This window comes from Macrotis lagotis, chromosome 1 (assembly GCF_037893015.1).
Source record: "Macrotis lagotis isolate mMagLag1 chromosome 1, bilby.v1.9.chrom.fasta, whole genome shotgun sequence".
NCBI classification, from domain to species: domain Eukaryota; kingdom Metazoa; phylum Chordata; class Mammalia; order Peramelemorphia; family Peramelidae; genus Macrotis; species Macrotis lagotis.
Window position 1 is genome coordinate 758,441,508 of NC_133658.1, and position 22,780 is coordinate 758,464,287.

Below are 22,780 nucleotides of genomic sequence, written 5' to 3' on the forward strand. Positions count from 1 at the left end.
TTTACCACCTTCCCATTGCAATCTATCTTTAGACAACAATTTGGTAAGTTCAGTTTACTAGAGAGTCCTCCTTCTTCAGCCAAAAGATCGTCTAATACCAATCTATGTTGAATAATTGCCTCTTTTGTTAGCAAGGTTTGATCAGTCAGTAAGGCCTGATTGGTAATTTTTCTACTACAACTTAGAGTCTTATTAGTCTATTCAGGATATAAACTGGGGTTCTATAGCCCCAACTACCATTCTGTGTCCAGGTAGTAGGCCCTTAACTCTAGATAACAATTCCCTGACCAACTCCTTGGACAACTGGGTGTAGGCAGTAAGCCTACAAATCCAATAATGTCCCTCTAGTGCTAGTCGGTCTTCCAGGAATATAGTTTCCAACAAATGGATAATACTGTTCCTCTTTACTTCCAAGGGGCCCTCTTAAATAGGCCATATAATCATTATGATAATAGGTGCATTTCCAAAGTTGCTGTACCTCCTTCTGCTGCAAGTTTTTATACCAAATGTCTTTAGAAAGGTCTTCCTGGTACCAAAACTAATCAAGCTATATTCCTGATTTTTGTGCCATTGGATCAACCCCAAGATTAGCTAATATACCTAGTCATGCTCCTTAAATTATCTTTCTTGCAAATGGCCATTTCAGCACTTTCTTTGCAAGTCCATACTAACTCATAATCAGGTTCCCTTAACAAATGCCCCAGTATGTGCATCTTTACAAGGGATCCAGGTACCATCATTAATCTCACATGAATCTCAGGCCACCTCTCTCTACATTGTGCAGTCCTGAATATATGTAAACTGCTTCTGGACATGTCCAGATATTTGCTACTCCCTAGGCAAATATCTGGGCCAGACTGGTATAAACAATATTCACCCTGAACTAACTCAGTCTTATGCCACCAGTGTTTCTCTCCTCTGGATCAGAATCCTGTGCCACAGTACACCTCTGACCAGGGACTAAGAATCTAGGCTAGACCCAGTGGTACCATCACCCAAGGCCAATTCTCAAACTGCTGTGAACTATTGCAAATCCAACAGTTAGACACCCCAAAAGACTGGGCATTGATTTTTGCCAGCTAGACTCTACTCTCACTTTTACTAACACCAAGTTGTCTAAATCAGAGATAGGACTCACTGCCTAGATAGCATATACAGACTCATGCAGATATAATAATGCCACCCTATAATCTCCCTCTTTCTCTTTCTATGGAGAACATCTTCACCCTGCCTTCCCTCCTCCTTTCCATAAGGAGAAGGGCATAAGTAGGGGTGTCACACTTACAGAGGCAAGGGAAGTTACAGATAAACAATGTACACCTAAGTGAGAGATGGTGGAGATAACTGGTCCAGTGTCTCTCCTCTCTTCTCCTTCTCTTCTCTTCTCCCTTGGAGGAATCCAATGTCATCCAGCATCTTCTCAATCTCTTTCAAAAAGTCCTCTCCAGTTCTGGTGGCTAGTTGAGATCTTGTCTTATGGTAGAGAAACTGCTTAACATCTTATTCAGATCAAAACACATGTTTCCATCACAAAACAATGAGATTCTGGAGCTTGTTACAATTTACATTTTGCCTTATTGCCATATTGACACACATACTTCACTTTTAACACAAACTTCCATTAGTATTTTACTACATGAGCAAACTCCCAATGAGAATTATTACATTAATTCATGCTTGTAACATATACATTCAACAGTCATCTTTGTTCTAAGAGTACCCAGCATCTGGTTTAAAATAAAACAATTTTAACCTTTGCTCTCATTACAATAATGACTCAAACATCCTTAACCAAAATGATTTTTTTCCCAAATATTCCCATATTTTCCTTTTCCTGGTATACTTAACTAACTCACACTCCTTTCCTTAAACTAGAACTTGAAACTGCAATTATCCTAAGAATTTCCCATCCTTCTTCTTACCTAAATATCCCCTCCCATCTAACAAAAAAAACTAAAGAAACTTACTTCCCACCTTAACATGTAGTAACTGATATCAGGTGATAGAGTGAGATACCTAACCCATCTCTGACTATTAGATCCAATTCACCTAAAACTTCTTATTCTACTTCACTTCATAACTAATTATAAAGATCCAGGACATTAAAGGAAAATTTCTTTATAGATATAAATACTGATCAGTATCCAGGCAGACCATGTGGGCAAGTCAAATGTCTTAGGCCAGATTTATTCTTACAGGTGTGACATTATCCAAATGTTATTTTGGGGAAATCAAATCATAGGGGTGCAACCTCAGCCATAATGAGAAGCCACCCCTTTGGCTGCACATCCATTTCACCTAAAATCTTTAGCCCATTGGCTTCCTTGACTCCAAGAACATGACATTTACCCAGTAGTGTTTCCTTTTGTTGACCATCCTGGTATCTGACATAAGAGAAAATTAATTAAAAGTCCCATGATCTAAAATAGTTGTTTTACCTAATTAGAACTTCCAGTGAATACAATTCACTAATTTCCAATTACATTCTTAATGGAGTCCCAATTAATGAAACCCCTACCTAAAGCTCTGAGTATTCTTTGCCTAAAACTAGGTATTCTAAATATGACTGGTCCTACAGGCCTCATCTCCTACTTCTTACCAGAGATATCCCTTTGTCTGAAATCATATCTACTCCATCTTTGTATAAAGATGGCATATCAGATTCCCCTTGGCTAGAGAAACCTCTTTCTAGCCTGTTGTATCTTACAACAAATGCCTCCTTTGTCCAGGACATTGCTCAGAGAAATATCAAATTATCTTGTGTTTGTCTTTCCCATGTTACATAGTGCTTTTATTTCAAAGCAAACAACCACTGCTTTGGAATATACATATATAGAACCAAAATATTCCCAATTCACATATATAGCTAGAAACGTCTATACACAAACTTGTTTACCTACTAACCATCTTCAACATACAAATGGTTATTTTTTGCAAGGCAATTGGGGTTAAGTGACTTGTTTAAAGTCATACAGCTAAGCAATAACTAAGTATCTGAGACCTGATTTGAACTCAGGTCTCCTGAATCTAGGGCCTAGTGCTCTATCCTCTGTACCACCTAGCTGCCCCCAATATACAAATTACTTTTCAGAATTCTTTAAAACCATTAGAACACCTTAGGTAGCTTTAGATTTCCAATATGCATTATTAATTTCATTATAACAGAACAGCAATAAGAGTAATTACAAAAATTACTAGATTGTACAAAGCAATCCTTCCATTATTACATTATTCACAAACCCACAGACATCCCAGAAAGGGTCATACTTTTTCATATTTTCCTTATTGTGCTTCAAAACAATCACATTAATCCCAGGTTTTAACAATACAGTGTTTAAATAACATATTCACAATAGATAACTAAATGTTACAAATACAATCTCTTTCAATTGCAAAATATCATATTACTGATAGGTACATCTTATTCATTAATAAGTTACCTTACAGCATCAGTCAGAGCCCCACATTTCAGTTGTCTGCAGTTACCAAGAAGTCCACTTTCTTGAATTCTTTAAAGTTAAGCAAACATTGTTAATAAATTAATCATATGATTCTTATTTAAACATCTCATTTCCCTTAGAACAAGAGTGAAATGAATATCCCATGATCTTTACACTTTTGTCTCGTTACCCAGATTCTCAGAATTCAATTTCATACATATGATACATTTAAAACCCCAATGCAATTACAACTAAACTTCCTAACAGTTTAGTTTGATAAAAACTTTAGGGTACCTTGGACAGAGAATCCAATACACATTCCAAAAGCTCTATCCACGATAAAAATACAATTGTTAGCATTATTAGGCTTAACATTAAAACCAGTTAGAGCTTTTTTCCAAAAGAAATCAGTAAACATCCCTGATAACTTAGGTATTTCTCTTCTTAGTGACACAAGACCACTTTTCTTTAAGCCAAAGGTGTTACAATAAAGTTTAAAATCCCAAACCACTTAACCCCTTGCAAAAGTTACAATAGTGTTAAAATAATTTAATCCCAAACTAATTTAACAATGTAAGTTATTAAATTCCTCCCATTCTGTACAATTTTCATCAGAATGTCACAACACTAAAAATCCTCAGTGTGCTTCCCAAAACTCTAGTTGAGAAACCTTAAAAACAATGAGAGTCATCACTCAGGACATAAAAGCAGGGGATCTTTCCCAGACACTCATAAGGATAAAAAAAAAAAATCTTCCCTCCTATAACTTCTCAATCTTTCCCTTAAAGGTTTTTTCTTCTCTTAAACTCTTCTAAACTCTTCCCAAACCACAGTTTTGTTTTTCTCTTTAAGAATCCCCCTCCCTTCCCTTAACTCTACACACCTAGCACAGCTACCCCTGGCTCAGTAAGGGAAGGATTGATGTTCACATGGGGGCCACTGCACACTACTTCCTTCTCCCCCAGCTTCTGAAACTCCTTGGCCCAACACCCAGCTATCCCAGACATTTACACAAGACAGGACATAAAACAAACACACACACATTCCTGAGGGAACATTCAAACTCACTCACACAGTGCTAGATCCAATCTCCTTCCTTCCTTCCTTCTGGCTTCTTTGGCTTCCAGCTAGCAGCCACATGGCTCCTTTACCCCCCCCCCCAAACCTGGAAGCAACTTCCCCCCTTTACAATTTTGGGGAAATTCCTGGAGAGGGAACCCAACCCCCCCTCCTTGGGGCACCTTTACATCCTCTGGCCTCTCCTTTGGGATAGCTCTCCCACATGGAGGACTTCTCAGTCAGTTCTGGGTCGTTCTGGCCATCTATGCCACTCTGGAAATCATCCCTTTACTGCAGTCCTACTCCCAGACATTTTAATTACTCTTGGCTCCAACCCGGGCCAATTGTCACAGGAATTTCTGAGACATTTCCCCAGCAAAGAACCCCAAGAAAGTGGGCTTGAAATCAAGCCATTTGCATGCATTATTTTCTTGTTGTTGTTCTTCCTGGAAAATACCAGGAAAAGAGATTTACATTAGTATCTTGAGATGAGCCCCCAAATTGTTATAAATGACTCAAGAATATTTAGTGCAGAGTGATTAAAATGTTTTTTTATTAAGTTGCTTAACAAAATGGCACACCTCTCTCTTTATCAAATAAACTTGCTATCCAATATTTTCCCCAGCTTTCTACTTTTCTTCTATTTTTGGATGCATTGTTTTTTGTGCCAAATGATTTTAGTTTATCAATTTTACATCTCATAATGCTTTCTGTCTTTTTTTGACCATCAATTCTTTCAACATCCATAGATCTGATAGGAAAGCTGCTCCATGCTTTCCTAAATTAACTATGGTATCATAATTTGTGTCTAAATCATATAATCCTCTCTGTTAGTCTGCTTTAATGGTGAGTTCATCCTATTCACATTCATAATTTGTATTTCCCTTAATTTTCTACCATCCCTACTATTTATTCTTCTACTCTCTCTCATTTTATCCTGTCTTTCCTTAAAAATCTCTTTTGCTTCTGACCACTGCTTACCTTAAATCACCCTCTCTTCTCTTAGGCTGTCACTCCAACTGCAATTTTCAATATGAATAATTTACACAAGACAAAAGCATACAAAATTATTCCCAAATTATCACACTGAACACAAATAACACGCTGAGTAGTCATGGAACACAAAATACTTCAACCTTTTTAAACACAGTATGCTTACCTTAAGCTCAGTGTTAGAACTATAGAATTTGACATCTAGAGAAGAGTTAGATCTCTCCCTGTAATACTCCAGGAGAAGACACACCTTTGAGGTGAAAAACACCAGAATGGTGTGAGAATAAATGATATTCCCTAGGAGTTTAAGGTGGCAATTAACCTACCTCCACTGATCCTAGTGCTTCCACAAAAACTGTTGAGAACAAAATTCAACAAAGGTAGACTGTGACACATTCTTTCCTAACAAAATTCTTAATTGTTTATAATAGGACACTAACTTATTAATAAGTGGATCTGTGGCTTGTCTCAACTTTTGTAAAAATTGCCAAGATAAAGGGTTAAGACAATTTTAAAGGTTGAAACAAAGATCAGAGCAGGGTGGGTGATATCATGTGGTTAAGGAAAACATGAGATGAGATAAGGGGAGATATGGGGAGGAATTGGATTTGAAGTTGGAAATGAGGGCTAATGAAAGCCTCTTGTGACCAAGAAAGGTTTATTTTTTGAGTCTACTTGCAAGTGCTCCAGACTTCTTTGGATAGCGAACTATACTTCCTTGAAGAATAGTTTGATGGTGTAAAAACCAAACTCTATGAAAGTATCTCTCCTTCCCCCCATCCCCTCTCCCACCCCAGTTTCCTTTGTAGAATTCCTTGAGGCAAGAAGTGAACAGTAATAAGCAAGAGAACAGGATTAATAAACTAAACTTGTGAATCACGTATTTCTGCACTAAATTCAGTGAGAGAGAACCATGACTTTAGGCAGTTATATGACAAATCAGTTAATTGTAAATAGGATAACTATAAAATATATGGAATCAATTAAATCTCACTCTTTATTAACATAATTTTTATTGTATTCTATCCTGAAATGGATGTATTTAATATTTTTTTTCTTTTATGAATTGTTTATCAGCATAGCCTTTCCCCTCAGCCTTTTACCTTTGAGCTACTCCTCAGTATGATAGGATTGGCAGTCACTTTAACTTGCTTCTCAGGTATATACTTCTCTCTCTGTTAGTATACTCTATAAAGACTTGATCTCACTATTCTGTGGTCAGCAATAAGGAGCTTTCCAAGGCGTGGTCCTTCTCTCTGACCAATTCATTACTTGGAGACTCTACCCTTAACAAAGAAAAGAGAACTCTCTCTGAGGTTCCCACTGTTTCTCTGGAATTGGTTGCATAAAGCACTCCTGTCAGTCTCCACATCTGTTTCTCCAGATCTAGGGATCTGAACCCAACTCTTTTTTCTATTGATGAAAGGAAATAGAGACCATGGTCGATTGCTTCAAAACTGCACTCACCTATCTCTACAGTTCCGATGATCCATGTTCAACTGTTTGTTGTTCACATGAATCCTTTCCTACTTTGACTTTCAAAGTTCTCATTTGAATATTTGCTATCATTACCAAGATCTGCATGTGCAGTGGTTCCACCTGGGCCTGAGCCCTAGACTGCAGTTGTCCTCCTACTTGTCCAGGAAGAGACGGTTTAGGCTATATGGGGCTGTCATATTTGTCACCAGACATTGCATGCTGGTGCTTGCCTAACTTTGATGGTATACCATGATGTCTCACTGATATGGGAGGAAGAACAACTAAGGAAAGTTTGGGAGAAAAAGCCAAACTGATAACTGAAGATAAGCCAATTTAAAACCAAGAGACACCCAGAGCAGCCAAATAATTACCAATAGTCCTGTTTCCTATCAACTGGGTAGAATAATTCTGATAAAAGCACTTAAGAAGGATGCTTTGTTCACTATCCCTCTCACTATAGTAAACATCATTTGGATGGTTGGTATGGTCATTTTAGAAAGACAGCTAGTAGTAATTTTGGTTGTGAGGATTCAGTGTCTGACAAAAGTTCAGCATCAATCTATTATTTAATAGTGTTATACTTAAAAAAAGTTTTTGAATATAAAATTTTACTATAAAAGCAAAAAGAGACACAGTTATATAACAAAAAAGTAATAGATCTCTTAGTACTGTCAGGAAAAAAAAATCCCTTTTTTTTTCTCTTTAGGAATGAGTCTTATCTGAGAGCCAGTCTGTACAATTCAGACAACTATTCCTGTAATCAAAGCTCAAAACAAATCACAGTACCAGGAATTTTTATTTTAAATTGCAAACTTTCATTAAGTACAACTTAGGACTTTTTATGTCTTTCCTGGTATTTCCCTAACAGTTACAATTTCAGTAATCCTTCACTTTTAAATTAAAACTACCCATATTCTTGAGATCTGGACCTACATAAAATATCAGATAGTTTACTCATTACTAACATGTTGAAGCTACAACATTAGGCCATCTTAGACACTTTTATAATAGCCAATATTTTCAATGTAAAATTGAAAATTATAGTAAATTTATTATTATCATTATTATCATTATTATTATTATTATTACTTGTTTTATAACTCAATATACTTCAATAAATATTTAGTAGTTTTCAAAAGTCCAGCTTTTAATATCATCTTTTTTAAAGCCCAGTTGAAGTATAAAAACATCCATATTAAAAGGGAAATTTTTGTCTAACAACATTTCTGGGTTTTTTTGTTTGTTTTTAAGGGTTTTTTTGGCAAGGCAATGGGGGTAAGTGGCTTGCCCAAGGCCACACAGCTAGGTAATTATGAAGTATCTGAGGCTAGATTTGAACTCAGGTACTCCTGAATCCAGGGCCAGTGCTCTATCCACTTAGCCACCTAGCCATCCCCAACATTTCTGTTTTACAGTGATCTTGGAAATAGCACAGTATTAATTTAGAAATGTAATAATAGACATTATATAAATATATATATATATATGAATATATAAATTATATCTCCAAATTATCATAAATAAAAACCATTGATCATATTACCTTTGTTATTTTCAAACAATTTTAGAGTTATCAGGTAGGGAGCTAAAATAAATATTGCTTAGAGAATACCAATCATGTCACCTCACCCCAGTGATTTACTGTTTTGGGAGCAGGCCACAGGGAATCTGGTCATGTGACCTGATTTTTTTTCACTTCTTCCCCGACCTCCTCACCCCACCTTGGCTCCATGAAATTTCTTGTGCTCCTGGGGCTAGGACCACTTGCATTTACTAGGGCTAGATAGGTAAGCAGGTAGAAAGGAACACAGGGCCATTGGGGCTACTGTCAGTGTGAAGCTACAGTGCGGAGTTCCATTGTGCTCGACCTCCACCAGGAGTGGTAGAACATAAATCAAGTATTTCTAAAATTCTCTCATGTTTTCTTTTCTTAATCTGACCTGAGAAGGTTTGATAGAGAAAGACAAATGCTGTAATGGCTTTATGAGTAATTACCATAACTGAGCTACACTCATGACTCCAGAAGTGGGGACTGAGAAAGGCAGATGGGTTTACTGAATGTTCCCCCTCCTCTTACCATCATGTCCCAGAGTCAATTAATGTTGTTAAATTGGTGTCACTATTTTTTTTTTTGGTGCTTTCCCTTTTTCAGCATCTACCATAATCTTTATTTAAAGGGACCATATTTTCCTTTCCTAATGGTACAGAAAGAATTTGGGGACAAAATAGGGTGAAAATTGAAAAGTCAAGGAAGGGTTAATAAGAGGTTGCTATATTGTTAGGTATTTTTTTCTTCATTTTTTCCACATAGACTTTCTGCCAAGACTACTTGCCTGGCTTACTCAAGAACAATAAAAGTGTTAATCTTACCAATTGCTTTTGAAACATTTAAAAACTTTTATAATATTTAATCTTTATTTTTCCTTAAAACAAATTCTACATAATGGTACTCCAAAATATACTAAGATGCTTCAGAAGTGGTCGAGTTAACATCTCAAGAATTCTCTACTGAAGAAATATTAAATGGGTAATTGTCAAACTCCTTAAAGACTAATCACAAAACCTCCAGAATCTGCAAACATTTTTAGTGGTTCTGTAACTTTGGTTAATTTAACTTTAGTTTTGGAGTTCCATCTTGACCAGTATTCCAATGAAAGAAAAAAAATGCGACTTACATGTTTTTCTTCTTTTTCTTATAACCCAATCTTCTACAGAGTGCCTATAGTAGGACTAGTCCTGTTTAGTGGGGAGACTGCTTCAGCTATTAAAGTTCATTAATCTTCTCTCTAGATACAGCCCTTAGAAGTTTTTCTGACTGGTTGCATTTTAAGTCATTCAAGGTAATGGAATCTAGTTCACAGCATAAACATAACACAGACATTTTATAAACACAGAGCCACAGAAACAGAAAAAAGACAGACAAATACAAACAACAAAGTTGAAAATCTAATTTTATTTGATCTTCAAGAGGAAATGTATAGAAAAAAAATCAACCAAGAACATATGCACATAGAAACCAGATTCTCAAAGAGACTACATTATAGAAGTACAGTTCACTAATTGAATTCTCTTAGGCTTCTGCGGGGGGGGGGGGGGGTTAAAGCCAGAAAAGAGGTAGACCTAGACATTGCAAAGCAGTTGGTTAAGGATACATGGTGCTGAAATGTGCCCCCTCAAAAAAAACAAAGCAAAACAACAGTCATACAATGCATGCAACAGCAAAGTTACAGAGACATATAGAGACTGAGTATACTTACCAGAAGTTGGGGAAGGAAGTAGTTCCTTGCATAGAAATGTGTTCTCAATAAAAAGGTTGAGCCAGAATTGGAGCAGGATAGAAGACTCACTCAATGAAGGCAGTCAGCCCTAAAGAAATAAATCTACAATAGTGCCTAGTCCTATCCACTAGGTCCAGAAAGTCCATTTGGCCCTGTTTCCAATTCTATTTCTGTCACCTGGACCAGAACTGGCTTCTACCCTATATGTGTCCAGAATCAAAGTAGAGCAGGCTAGAGACAGGAGAATCAGGACACAAACAGAAGTTCAATGAATTTTAAAGTGAGGAAATGATGCTTGCAGACAAAAGATCCCCCCTCCCTAAGAAGAGGGAGTTCATTCTGCTAAGACTAGGGCTATTGTTATACATGAAAAGGGTTAGAATACAACACAATCATTCTTAGGTGTTGAGATGGTTCTCCGGTTGTCAGTTCTTGGAACAGAAACATAGGTGGTCTTGGGTCCTGTGGGAATGGTTATTGTCTCAAGTCTGGGGGATTGTGATTACTCTGTGAGGTACAGAAAATAAGGGATCCTTCTGGTGGCATGAAGATATTTTGCAATACTCCCTATCTTAACTTTAATAAATGATTATGTGCCAAATGAAAATTTTGCCAAAATGAAGAATGCATCAGGGGATCAGAAGACCATAGAATAATTTTCTGTCACATTCATTTAGCAGATGGATATCAAATAAGCCTTTTTATGCTCAGGAGAGATTTCCAGAAAGATAAAAGAAATAAACTAAATATGAACTTTAGATGAGACATATTTCTGAGAATTACAAGGAACTCAAAACTAGAGAAAGATATGAGGAAAAAGAAGGAGTATAATAGAATGTTAGGCCAAAAAATAGCTTTGGAGAATATAGAGATCAATTATTTCATTTAACATTTGAGAAAACTGAGCATGGTGGGGTGTTAACTTACACAAAGTCATTAATTACTAGTGACAGCTATATTTCTTGAATCTTTTTCCATGTAAGCAATTCAGGAAGTAAAAATAATTCTTTTAAATGAAGAACTGAAATAGGCACACTCTTCACACTGTACCTATTACACTGTAAACATAGTTTGTGCACGTTTCAGGAGGCTTTGTAGCTATCTGCCAATGCAGATTCCCAAACTTTTTTTGAAAATAGATTTTTTGATATCTTTTTTCAAACACTATCAAAGAGCACTGGTGAATAATGCACATTCTTGCTTTAATATAGTTCTTATTGAAAAATTTTCTTATTTCCATTTTATATATAATTTATATCCTGAAGTTGAGTTGTAATAAAGTATGGATTGTCTGCTGCTTGTGTCAATTTTGTTCTAACAATCAATACCAAGAAAACACAGACGCTCCATCAGCCAGCCCCACACCGACCATATGTGGAACCATCGATTATAGGAAATGGAGAAGTTTTGAGTATTGTGAAAAAATTCACTTAGCTTGACAGCATCTTTTCCAAGGTGGTATACAATGACCATGGGTTGACACTCAAATTACCAGAGTTAGCTCAGTATTTGAGCGTGTAGGAGAGAAAAGGTATTAGATTGACTACCAAACTGAAGGTCAACAGAGTCATTGTGCTGACTTCATTACTATATGCCTTTGAAACCTGGACAGTCTACCAGTGTCATGCCAGGAAACTGAATCACTTCCATTTAAATTGTCTTTGGAAGATTCTGAAGATCACTAGGCAGGAGAAGATACCAGACACTGAGATCCTTTCTCGACCTAAACAACCTAACATTCCAACATTACTACAAGAGAGTGGAACTAATGATAGGCGAGGCATGTTGTTAGAATGCCAAATGTTGCTTGTCAAAAAGACAATTTTTATGGAGAACTCACACAGAGCATGTGCTCACAAGGGAGTCAGAAGGAACGATACTGAGACACCCTGAAGGTCTCATTGAAGAACCTTAGAATTGATTGTACAGCATGGGAGATACTGGCACAGGATGGCCCAACTTTGTGTGCCCTCATTAGTGAGTGTGCTGCACTCTATGAGGAAGGCAGAACTGAAGCAGCTCAAAGGAAACCTGACATTCATAAGTTTTGAGTATCTACTCCAGATATCTACCCCAGTGTTGGGACTATTATGCCCAACCTGTGGTAGAGCATTTTTGTTGTTGCTGTTGTTTGAGGCCATTTTATTTTTTAAATTTTTTTTCCAAAATTAAAAAAAATTGGTTTATTTATTTTATATTATGACAATCTTATTATGAGAGTAAACATAAAACCCCCTCCCCCCCAAGAAGATGAGGAACCTCAAGAATATAGTGAGAGGGAGATAAATATGTACTTCAGTCTGTGTTCAGATTCCAATGACTCTGTCTCTGGGATGAGTTGCCTTCCTTACCATAAGCCCACCAGCAAAGTTGCTTCAATATTGTTCCCATAGTTATTTGTGTTTTATTTGAGTACACTCTCCCATGATCTTCCCTCTTTTGTCATCACCTCCCCCCTTCCCTCCCCCAATTTCCCCTTATTCCATCCCTTTACTCTAATTTTTTTGCTAGGGTAAGATAGATTTCTATATCCTATTAAGTGTGTATGTTATTTCCTCTTTGAGTCATTTCTGATAAGAATGAAGGCTCACTCATTCCCCTCACCTTCTCCCATTCCACTCTATTGAAAAAGCTTTTTCTTGACTTATGTAAAATATTTTAGCCCCTTCTTCCTCTCCTTTCTCCTCCTCCCAGTACTTTCCTTTATCACGCATTGACTACATCTTTTTCACTATATTATATCATTATATTCAACTCCTTCCTGTGCCTTATCTATATATGTTCCTTCTAACTGCTCTTATAAATTAGAAAATTCATATGAATTATCAGGATTTTCTTCCCATGCAGGAATGCAAACAGTTCAACATCATTTAGCTCCTCATAATTTCCTCATATTTAGTCCTTCTCATCCGCCCTCTCTATGGTTCCCCCGAGTCATGTACTTGGAGAACAAACTTCCTGTTTAGGTCTGGTAGTTTTGATATGAAAGTTTGAAAGTCCCCTTTTCATTGAAAGTACATTTTTTTTCTCCTGAAAAGAGGATGTTCAATTTTTCTGGGTAGTTTATTCTTGGTTGTAAACCAAGATCTTTTTCCTTCTGGAATATCATATTCCAAGCTGTATGAGCCCTTAATGTTGATGCTGCCAGATCCTGTGTAGTCCTGCTTATGGAGCCATGGTAGCTGAATTGTTTGATTGTTTCTGGCAGTTTAGTATTTTATCTTTGACTTGGGAGTTTTGTAATTTGGCTATAATATTCCTGGGAGTTTTTCTTTTGGGATCTTTTTCAGGAGATGAACAGTGAATTCTCTCGATTTCTATTTTACCTTCTGCTTCTAGGATCTCACATCAGTTTTGCTGCATTATTTCATGAAAAATGAAGTCTAGACTCTCTCCTTTCCTGGTGATGACTTTCAGGTAGCCCAATAATGTTTAAATTATCTCTTATAGATCTGTTTTCAAGGCTGATTGTTTTTCCAATGAGATATTTCACATTTTCTTCTAATTTGGGGTTTTTTTGAATAGTTTTATTTCTTCCTGATTTTTTCCAGTTATCAGCTTCCTTTAGTTCCATTATGCATTTGAAGGAGTTATTTTCTTCAGAAAGCTTTTTTATCTCCTTTTCCAGCTCATCAATTCCACTTTTTAAGGCATTTTCCTCATTTGCCTTTTGTGTTGCTTTTCTCCATTTTGCCAAAATTGGTTTTTAACATACTATTTTTTTCAGTATTATTTTTTGTATTTCTTTTACCAAGCTACTGATTTGGTTTTCATGATTTATCTGCATTACTCTCATTTCTCCTCCCTCCCAGTATTTCCTCTACCTCTGTTAATTGCTTTTCAAAATCTTTTTTTAAGCTCATCCATTGCCTGAGTCCATTTTCTATTTTTTCTTGGAGGTTTTGGATACAGAAGCTTTGATTTTGTTATCTTCTGAATCTTCCATGGGACCAAAGTAATTTTCTATGGTCAGATTCTTCTTTTTCTTTTGTTTGCTCATTTCCTTGGCCTATGACTTATTTACCATACTTCCAAGACTTGGCGGGGGGTGTTGGGACACTCCACTGGGACTTTAATTCCTCCAAGGTCTTAGGAGATGTATTGACTGCTTTCCTGCTTGTGGTTTGATATGTGAATGACCACAGGCCCTCCCCTCTGTCCTGGAGCTGTGAGGGGAGTTCCTGCTTGGCTATGGTAGTATGGAAGCCCAAACTGCAACTTGGATTTGGTTGTGGGCAAAAAGTTGAATCCTGCTCCAGGGAGAGCACTGCAGTCTCCCCCATCCCCCTTACCATTCATGGGAAGCACTCTATATGTCCAGGCTGACTTCCCTGATTACTGCTGCAAGTTCTCATCACAGGGCTACTCTGAATTTGCTCAATACTCATTCTGGTGTAGTAGAGTTCTCTCACCACCCCTTCAAGCTGTTCACAGTGATCCCAGGGCCAGGAGCCTGGAAACAACCTCCTCTGCCTTGGACGCAGGAACCCCCAGGGATCTAGGTACTTGGCCAGACTGTGCTGTGCTGTGGCTGCAATTGTGGCTATGGCTGCTCTGTCTTCTCAGTGGCTTTTTCCAACCCCAAGTCCTGGTGAAACAGACCTTTCCAATGGAACTTAACTAAGTTATCTTGGACTGAGAAATTGTATCACTCAGTGTTTCTGTGGGTTCTTCCCCTCTAAATTTTGGCTAGAGTAATAATTTTATGGCTTTTGGAGTTTTGGGGGGGAGGGAAGGAGTTTCCAGGAATTCCTGCTTTCACTCTGCCATCTTGGCTCCATTCCCCACTACCACCCTCTATCTGTGGAAGAGCATTTTGAACTCATTTTGATCTAAGCAGCTACAGTTGGACACCTTGTAATTTGTCTCAAACATTGTGATATTATTTCTGTCTTCTCTGATAATGAAGTACAAGAAACATATATAATTAAACTCTTGATCTTAGATAGTGGTTACCATAATAAAGAAAGGCATTTATTAATTTGTCTTAAAAATGAATTAGGTGTGCATTTTGTTAAAAGTGTTTTATTCATTGAATATGTTTTCAATTTTTCTTGTTATTAATATGATCTTTTATGTTTATAGTTTTCTTACTGTTGAACCCACTTTGATTTCTCGCATAAATCCTTGTTGGTGATAATTATAATATTTTATATGTTATTGTAAACCTCTATTTCTAATATTTTGTTTAAGTTTTTCTATGAATGTTGATTAAAGATATTGGATTATTCAATTCTCTTTTGTCTGTTTTGGCTCTGCCTGATTTATGTGTCATGATAATATTTATGTCATAGGAGCAATTTAGCAGAATGTCTTTTGTTCCTAGTTTTAAAAAGTGTTTAAGATTAGAATTAATTGTTCTTTTAATGTTTCATAGTATTCATTTGTAAATACCCCTAGTCCTGCAGCTTTTTCTCTGATTGTTCTTTTATGGATCATTTAATTTATTTTCTCATACTGGGTTACATAAATTCTCTATTATTTCATTGATCTGAATATTTTATATTTTAAAATTATTAATTCTTTTCATTTGCTTTTGGTTTTTAAGACAGATAAAGAACTAGTACTTTTTATATTTCCTTTTCTTTAATTTTGACTTCTGCCTTTTCATTTTTGAATCTGAAGATTGATATTTCCTCTTTCTTTTTAATAGTTAAATTAGGTATTACTGATCTCTTTTTCTTCAACAGTTCTTCATTTAGTGAGTTTTTTTTTGTTGATCTCATTTAACTTTTCAGGATTTTTATTTTGGTCTTTAATATAGGTTACATAAATGGTTTTAAAAGTCTTCTTTATGAACCACGATGGAGGGCATCATAGAAGAGGTAGGTAGCATCATAATACATGTAGTATTGCAGTCCTACCCTTACCAAAAAGGCAAATTGACTTATACCTGATATTTTAACCCATTTTTTAAATTTACACATTCCTTTATTCAAAAAATCAAAAGTAGAGTCATCCCAAAGGAACTTACAACTTGTTGGAATTCAGGAGTGGATGAATGTAATAGCAAAGAAGTAAGTACAATAGATGTATATGTGTGTTTTTGTATATGTGTGTGTGTGTATATTGTTAACAATGGCATAGAAGAATAGAGGAACTAATTTCTTCAAAACCTAACTTTAGTATTAACCATGGTGATAAGATATTTTCCTCTGGACAATAATAGAATAACTCAGTCTAATAATCATGATTTCATGTTAACAGGAGCATATAGATTTCTCATGCTCCTGTGTATCCTCTTGACTGCTCAGTTCAGGGTTATAAGTTGATGATCACATGCTTTCCCTATTTTCTCTCAATCACATAGAAAAGTCCTAGAATTGGTGGCTGCATAAAACATTGTTCAAAAGAGAAAATCTCAGAACCAAGGTAAAAAGAAAACAGGGGAGGTCCCTTGTGCAAATATAAGTGAAGTGAAATAAGTGAGTGAGTGAAGATTGAATCCCTAGGGAGTAAAAGAAAAAGTTCTGTAGTAAAATGAGTAAACATTGATATTGTAATTATTGCTCCCTGAAGAGACTGAGCCCAGGGATGGAACCTTCTGGATTGTCCCTGTATTTCCAATATACTTAAAGAGAATATCATACATGGAATAAATTCTTTAGCTTCCCATTCCCTGTTGATTATGATGCCCTCTAGGCCCTACTTCCTTCCCTAAAGTTGGAGACTCCCCAGGTGAAGTAAGTTATAATCTTAGAGCTTCATCACTCAAAACATCTCTCAATTCATTTCTTAGGCTGAGGTTTGTCCTATGCTTACCTCAATAGAAAAGGGAAGAGAAGAAGGAGAATCTCTGATCACCCTTATCAGTTATTTCTCCTTCAGTACCCAGGGGCTCAGAACCAGTGAAGACCAATCCTGAATTGTCTAGACAACAGAAGGGTGAGTGTAACAAAATGACTTTTGATTTCTACTTCTATTTTTTCCTTACTGCTTTGCCAGGAGATTTGAGGATTCTATGAAATATCTTCTCCTCAACATTCATCACTAACTCATTTCTTAGGTCTTTTGATAAGAGTCTAAGAAGGGGAAGGGAACTATTGTAGGCTCTGATACCATTCCTCCCCTACTTCTTTAGGATTATATTCAGGAAAAGGGACTCGGGATTCAGTCTCCATGAAGTTTGCTGGTTCAGTGGACAGAATTGTGGTATTTAAGTCAGAAATACTTGAGATCAAATCATCTTCAAGAATTGACAAGACTTTGGACAATGCCATTTAATATCTGTTTTCTCATAGTATAATGGAGGATAATTATAGTACCTATGTTATTTATCTCACTTTGGTTGTAGGGTCAAATGATATAACTTTTGTAAAAGATTTATGACAGTGCATGACAATAATAAGTGCTATGTCAATGTTCAAAATATTATTGTTATTACTTATTACCTTATTGGTAATATTATTAATGATTAATATAATTATTAACTCCTTCATTAACATCTTTATTTCTTATGCTCTAACTCTGTCTGGTATCCTGAGAATCAGCTTAACTGAAGGCAGATCCAAATATATAATAATAATATAATAACAATAATAATAATAATAATAAACAATAATATTTTTACCAATAGCATTTGCAGAACTCTTTGAGATACTACTTTATCACCTCTGAAATGGGAACAATAGATAAATTTTTTACTTGAAGTGACCACCATAGGGAATATTGTGAGGACTCGGGAAACTACTGTGATTTTCCTGATTTCTTCTTGCTTTGGAATCTGAGGAACATCAACTGTTACTTTGCAGGAGATTCAGGAACAATTTTCTACAGCCATCAAACTCATGGAAACAGTTATTCACCCCAATCAAGATCCCTGGATACCTTGTCGATGATGAGAACAGAACTGGCATGAAATGAAATGGTGATGAAAGTTTTCAGAAACTACTCCTTTTTCATAAGCTGGGAAAGAGAGTTTGTTAAACTTCTAGTATAACTTCTCTCCTTTCCTTATAGATTCCTCAAGAGCAGAATGGCTTTGGAAAATGCCTCTTCAGTGACTGAGTTCATACTTGCAGGTTTAACAGATCAACCAGAGCTTCAGTTACCCCTGTTTTTCCTGTTTGTGGGGACCTATGTGATCACTATAGTGGGAAACCTGGGACTGATCATTTTAATTAGGATGAATTCTCAGCTTCACACTCCTATGTACTATTTCCTCTTCAACTTATCTTTCATAGATCTCTGCTACTCTTCTGTCTTTACTCCTAAAATGCTGATGAACTTTGTGCTTAAGAAAAACATCATCTCTTATTCAGGATGCATGGCTCAACTTTATTTCTTCTGTTTTTTTGTTATTTCTGAAATCTATGTGTTGACAATAATGGCTTATGATCGTTATGTTGCCATCTGTAGTCCATTGTTATATAATGTTACTATGTCCAATCAGGTCTGTTCATGGCTAGTAGGTGGGGCATATGTATTGGGGTTTACTGGTGCCATGGCCCACACTGGATGCATGTTGAGACTGTCTTTCTGTGATGCCAACGTCATAAACCATTACATGTGTGACGTATTCCCCCTCCTCCAGCTCTCCTGTACCAGCACTTATGTCAATGAGCTGGTGGTTTTCATTGTTGTGGGCACTAACATCATAGTTCCCAGTGTCACCATCTTCACCTCTTATGCTCTCATCTTGTCCAGTATCCTGAGCATCAGCTCCACTGAAGGCAGGTCAAAAGCCTTCAGCACCTGTAGCTCCCACATAATTGCTGTTGCTCTTTTCTTTGGGTCAGCTTCATTTATGTATCTCAAGCCACCTTCATCAGGGTCTGTGGACCACAGTAAAGTATCTTCAATATTTTACACAAATGTGGGACCCATGGTAAATCCACTCATTTATAGTCTAAGGAATAAAGATGTTCAGTCTGCCTTGAGGAGAACCTTAAAAAGAAGAATATTTTTCAGAACAGCAGCACAATTTCCATAATATAATTGAATTTAAGGACTTAATGTTCCTTTTCTTCCCTTGATTAATTAAAATCTTTTCAGGAAAGAATCATTAACCAAATTCCACCCCCCCCCCCCAAATTTCTTTATAGCCATCTATAATTTCTTCCTTTGGTTTAAAGAAACAGTGTCTTTAGTGTAAGAGGATCAGGGTTTTAATCCTGAATGTTCTTTATCTTTGACTTTGGGCTAGGCCCTTAATATTTATAATGTTTCAGATTTTTCATTGATAAACATGGAGGTAAACATGGACTTCCTGACTTTTTTTTTTTTTTAGGTTTTTTGCAAGGCAAATGGGGTTAAGTGGCTTGCCCAAGGCAACACAGCTAGGTAATTATTAAGTATCTGAGACCTGATTTGAAGCCAGGTACTCCTGACTCCAGGGCCTGTGCTTTATACACTGTGCCACCCTGACTTTCTGACTTCTACAAGCCTTTATAGGTATAAATCTTTGATCATGACCTTATGTGAAAATGCAAAAAACCCACAGAATCATACATAAATTATATCTTAATTACAGTAAGCCTTTCAATCTCTGTCCAGTGTTACTGATCAATAATTCAGGAAGGAAATAGATGAAAGTAGATTGTTGGAAAGATAGTAACAAAATTTCCAAATGAAGTTGACATAATACATCATCTTTTCTCTCTCCCACCCCCCACATAAATCAAGCATAACCAATTTAAGTTTTTTTTTATTAATGCACTTTTTTCAAAGTTTTTATAAAACTAGGATAGATGTACAGAAATATAATTTTTCCATAATATGAAAATCCAAAGCAATTTAAGCACTTTTTCCCAGACCAAACCTCTATAATTTTAGGCCCAGCTACTTCTATTAGAAGATTATACTGACGTTTTCAGACTTCCATAAGAGATATAAAAATAGGTCTAGTCTGGGTCAGAATGAAAATTAAATATCTCAGTGTAGTATAAATGGAAGTCTGGTTGTAATCAGGACATAATAAGAAATGGACAAATTAGAAATTCTAATTTTGAGGAAAACATTTTTAGTTCCTGAAAAAAAGTGCTAGCACAAAAGGTTCTTATAATAGTTACAACATGTGTAAGATTTGAGCAACTTGATTTGATTTATAAACTTTTCTTGAGGGAAATTCACTGAATGCTCAAGGCAAAAAGAATTTTAATTTTTTTTGTCTTATGTTTGATGATATTTAAAGAGCTGTCTCATGATTCAGTGGATAGAGCTTTGTCCCTGAGTTCAAATTTTGCATCAGACACTTACTAGCTGTATGACCTTGGGCAAGCCATTTAAGCTTATTTGCCTCAGTTTCCTCATCTGTTATAATAGCTAGAGAAGGAAATTATTAATCTCTCCAGTATCTTTGCTAAGAAAATCCCAAATGGATTTACAGAGGTTAATACACAATTGAAATGACTCAGTAAACATTACATTTATTTTCAGAAGCTGATTGGAAGGGTAAAAAGAACACAAGCTGTGAAAATATATGTTTGGTATTTAAAACTCTTTATACTCTGACCCCTTCTTACTTTTCCAATTCACTGACATATTACTCCTATCTTCACATTCTGACAACCATAATGATCTACTTGCCCCTCCTGCATGGTATTCAATCATCCTTTCGATGATTAGTACTGGTGGTCTGATACCTGAAGTAAACTCTGTTCTCATCCTAAAACTTAAAGAATTTCTATTTTTTTCTACTCATTCTAAAAACAACTTTCTTCAAGAATAAATTTCTTATTTTCCTAACAATTTTTGCCTTTCTTTCCAAAAGTATCTTGTATTTATTTTGTATATGTATATTGTAGAAATGTATAATTGTTTATATACCTAGACCATTTTTTCTTTCATTTATGCAGAAATGTTTTTCATCTAAACTTAAATTATTTCTCTGATCTTATCTGGGATCTATCTTGAGTATAAATAGCTTATTTGAATTTTTTCATCTGTTCAATAAATTATATAAAAGTAAATTTCAGTGAGTCATTTTATTTTTTTCTCAGTCCTTTCCTCAGCTATCACAGGTAACAGTTTCTTCAGAATATAGTTTAAATTTTTATGACATTGTCTTAATAAAATTATCCTTATATATAATTATAAAGGGATACCTAATATAACTCAAAAGAACTTAATTTCTCTGTATATTTTCTTTCTTTTTTTTCTTTTTATATAAAGATTTTATTTATTTTGAGTTTTACAATCCCCCCCCAATCTTACTTCCCTTCCCTCACCCTCCACAGAAAGCAATTATTTACATTGTTTCCATGTTGTACATTGATCCAAATTGAATGTGTTGAGAGAGAAATCACATCCTTAAGGAAGAAACATAAAGTATAAGAGATAACAAGATCAGACAATAAGATATCATTTTTTTCTTCTAAATTAAAGGTTATAGTCCTTGGTCTTTATTCAAACTCCACCTTTCTTTTTTTTAAATTAATTTTTATTAAAGATATTATTTGAGTTTTACAATGTTCCCCCTATCTTGCTTCCCTCCCCCCACCCCCCACAGAAAGCACTCTGTCAGTCTTTACTTTGTTTCCATGTTGTACCTTGATCCAAATTGGGTGTGATGAGACAGAAATCATATCCTTAAAGAAGAGAAGAGAAGTCCAAGAGGTGACAAGATCAGACAATAAGCTATCTATTTTTTTCTAAATTAAGGGTAATAGTCCTTGAACTTTGTTCAAACTCCACAGCTCCTTATCTGGATACAGATGGCACTCTTCTTTGCAGACAGCCCAAAATTGTTCCTGATTGTTGCACTGATGGAATGAGCAAGTCCATCAAGTTTGATCATCACCCCCATGTTGCTGTTAGGGTGTACAGTGTTTTTCTGTTTCTGCTCATCTCACTCAGCATCAGTTCATGCAAATCCCTCCAGGCTTCCCTGAAATAGTGTCCCAGATTTCCCACAACCCTTCCAACAATGATGATTATTCTTCCTGGTAATATTGGCCAATCTGAGAGGTGTGAGGTGGTACGTCAGAGAAGCTATAATTTGCATTTCTCTAATAATTAATGATTTAGAGCATTTGTTCATATGGCTATGGATTGCTTTGATCTCCTCCTCTGTAAATTGCCTTTGCATATCCTTTGACTATTTGTCAATTGGGGAATGGCTTTTTGTTTTAAAAATATGACTCAGTTCTCTGTATATTTTAGAAATGAGTCCTTTGTCAGAATCATTAGTTGTAAAGATTGTTTCCCAATTTACTACATTTCTTTTGATCTTGGTTACATTGGTTTTATGTGCAAAAACTTTTTAATTTAATGTAATCGAAATCATCTAATTGGTTTTTGGTGATGTTCTCCAACTCTTCCTTAGTCATAAACTGCTCCCCTTTCCATAGATCTGACAGGTAAACTAATCCTTGATCTTCTAATTTGCTTATAATATATTTTTTATGTCCAAGTCCTGTAACCATTTGGATCTTATCTTGGTAAAGGGTGTGAGGTGTTGGTCTAATCTAAGTTTATTCCATACTAACTTCCAATTATTCCAGCAGTTTTTATCAAAGAGGGAGTTTTTATCCCAATGGCTAGACTCTTTGGGTTTATCAAACAGCAGTTACTGTAATCATCTGCTGCTTT

The 22,780-nt window shown here is 35.9% G+C and overlaps 1 protein-coding gene across 1 annotated transcript; it reads left to right on the forward strand.

Moving 5' to 3' along the window:
- Positions 1-18,218: 18,218 nt before the first annotated feature.
- LOC141506639 (olfactory receptor 8B3-like) lies at positions 18,219-19,181 on the forward strand. The gene has a single exon (XM_074213584.1). It carries the CDS (start codon positions 18,225-18,227, stop codon positions 19,179-19,181), a length of 957 nt encoding a protein of 318 aa, XP_074069685.1. The 5' UTR covers positions 18,219-18,224.
- Positions 19,182-22,780: the final 3,599 nt, after the last annotated feature.

What these genes read in the sequence shown, in the direction of transcription:
- LOC141506639 (XM_074213584.1), top strand. Translation starts at nt 18,225, where the DNA reads ATGGCTTTGGAAAATGCCTCTTCAGTGACTGAGTTCATACTTGCAGGT.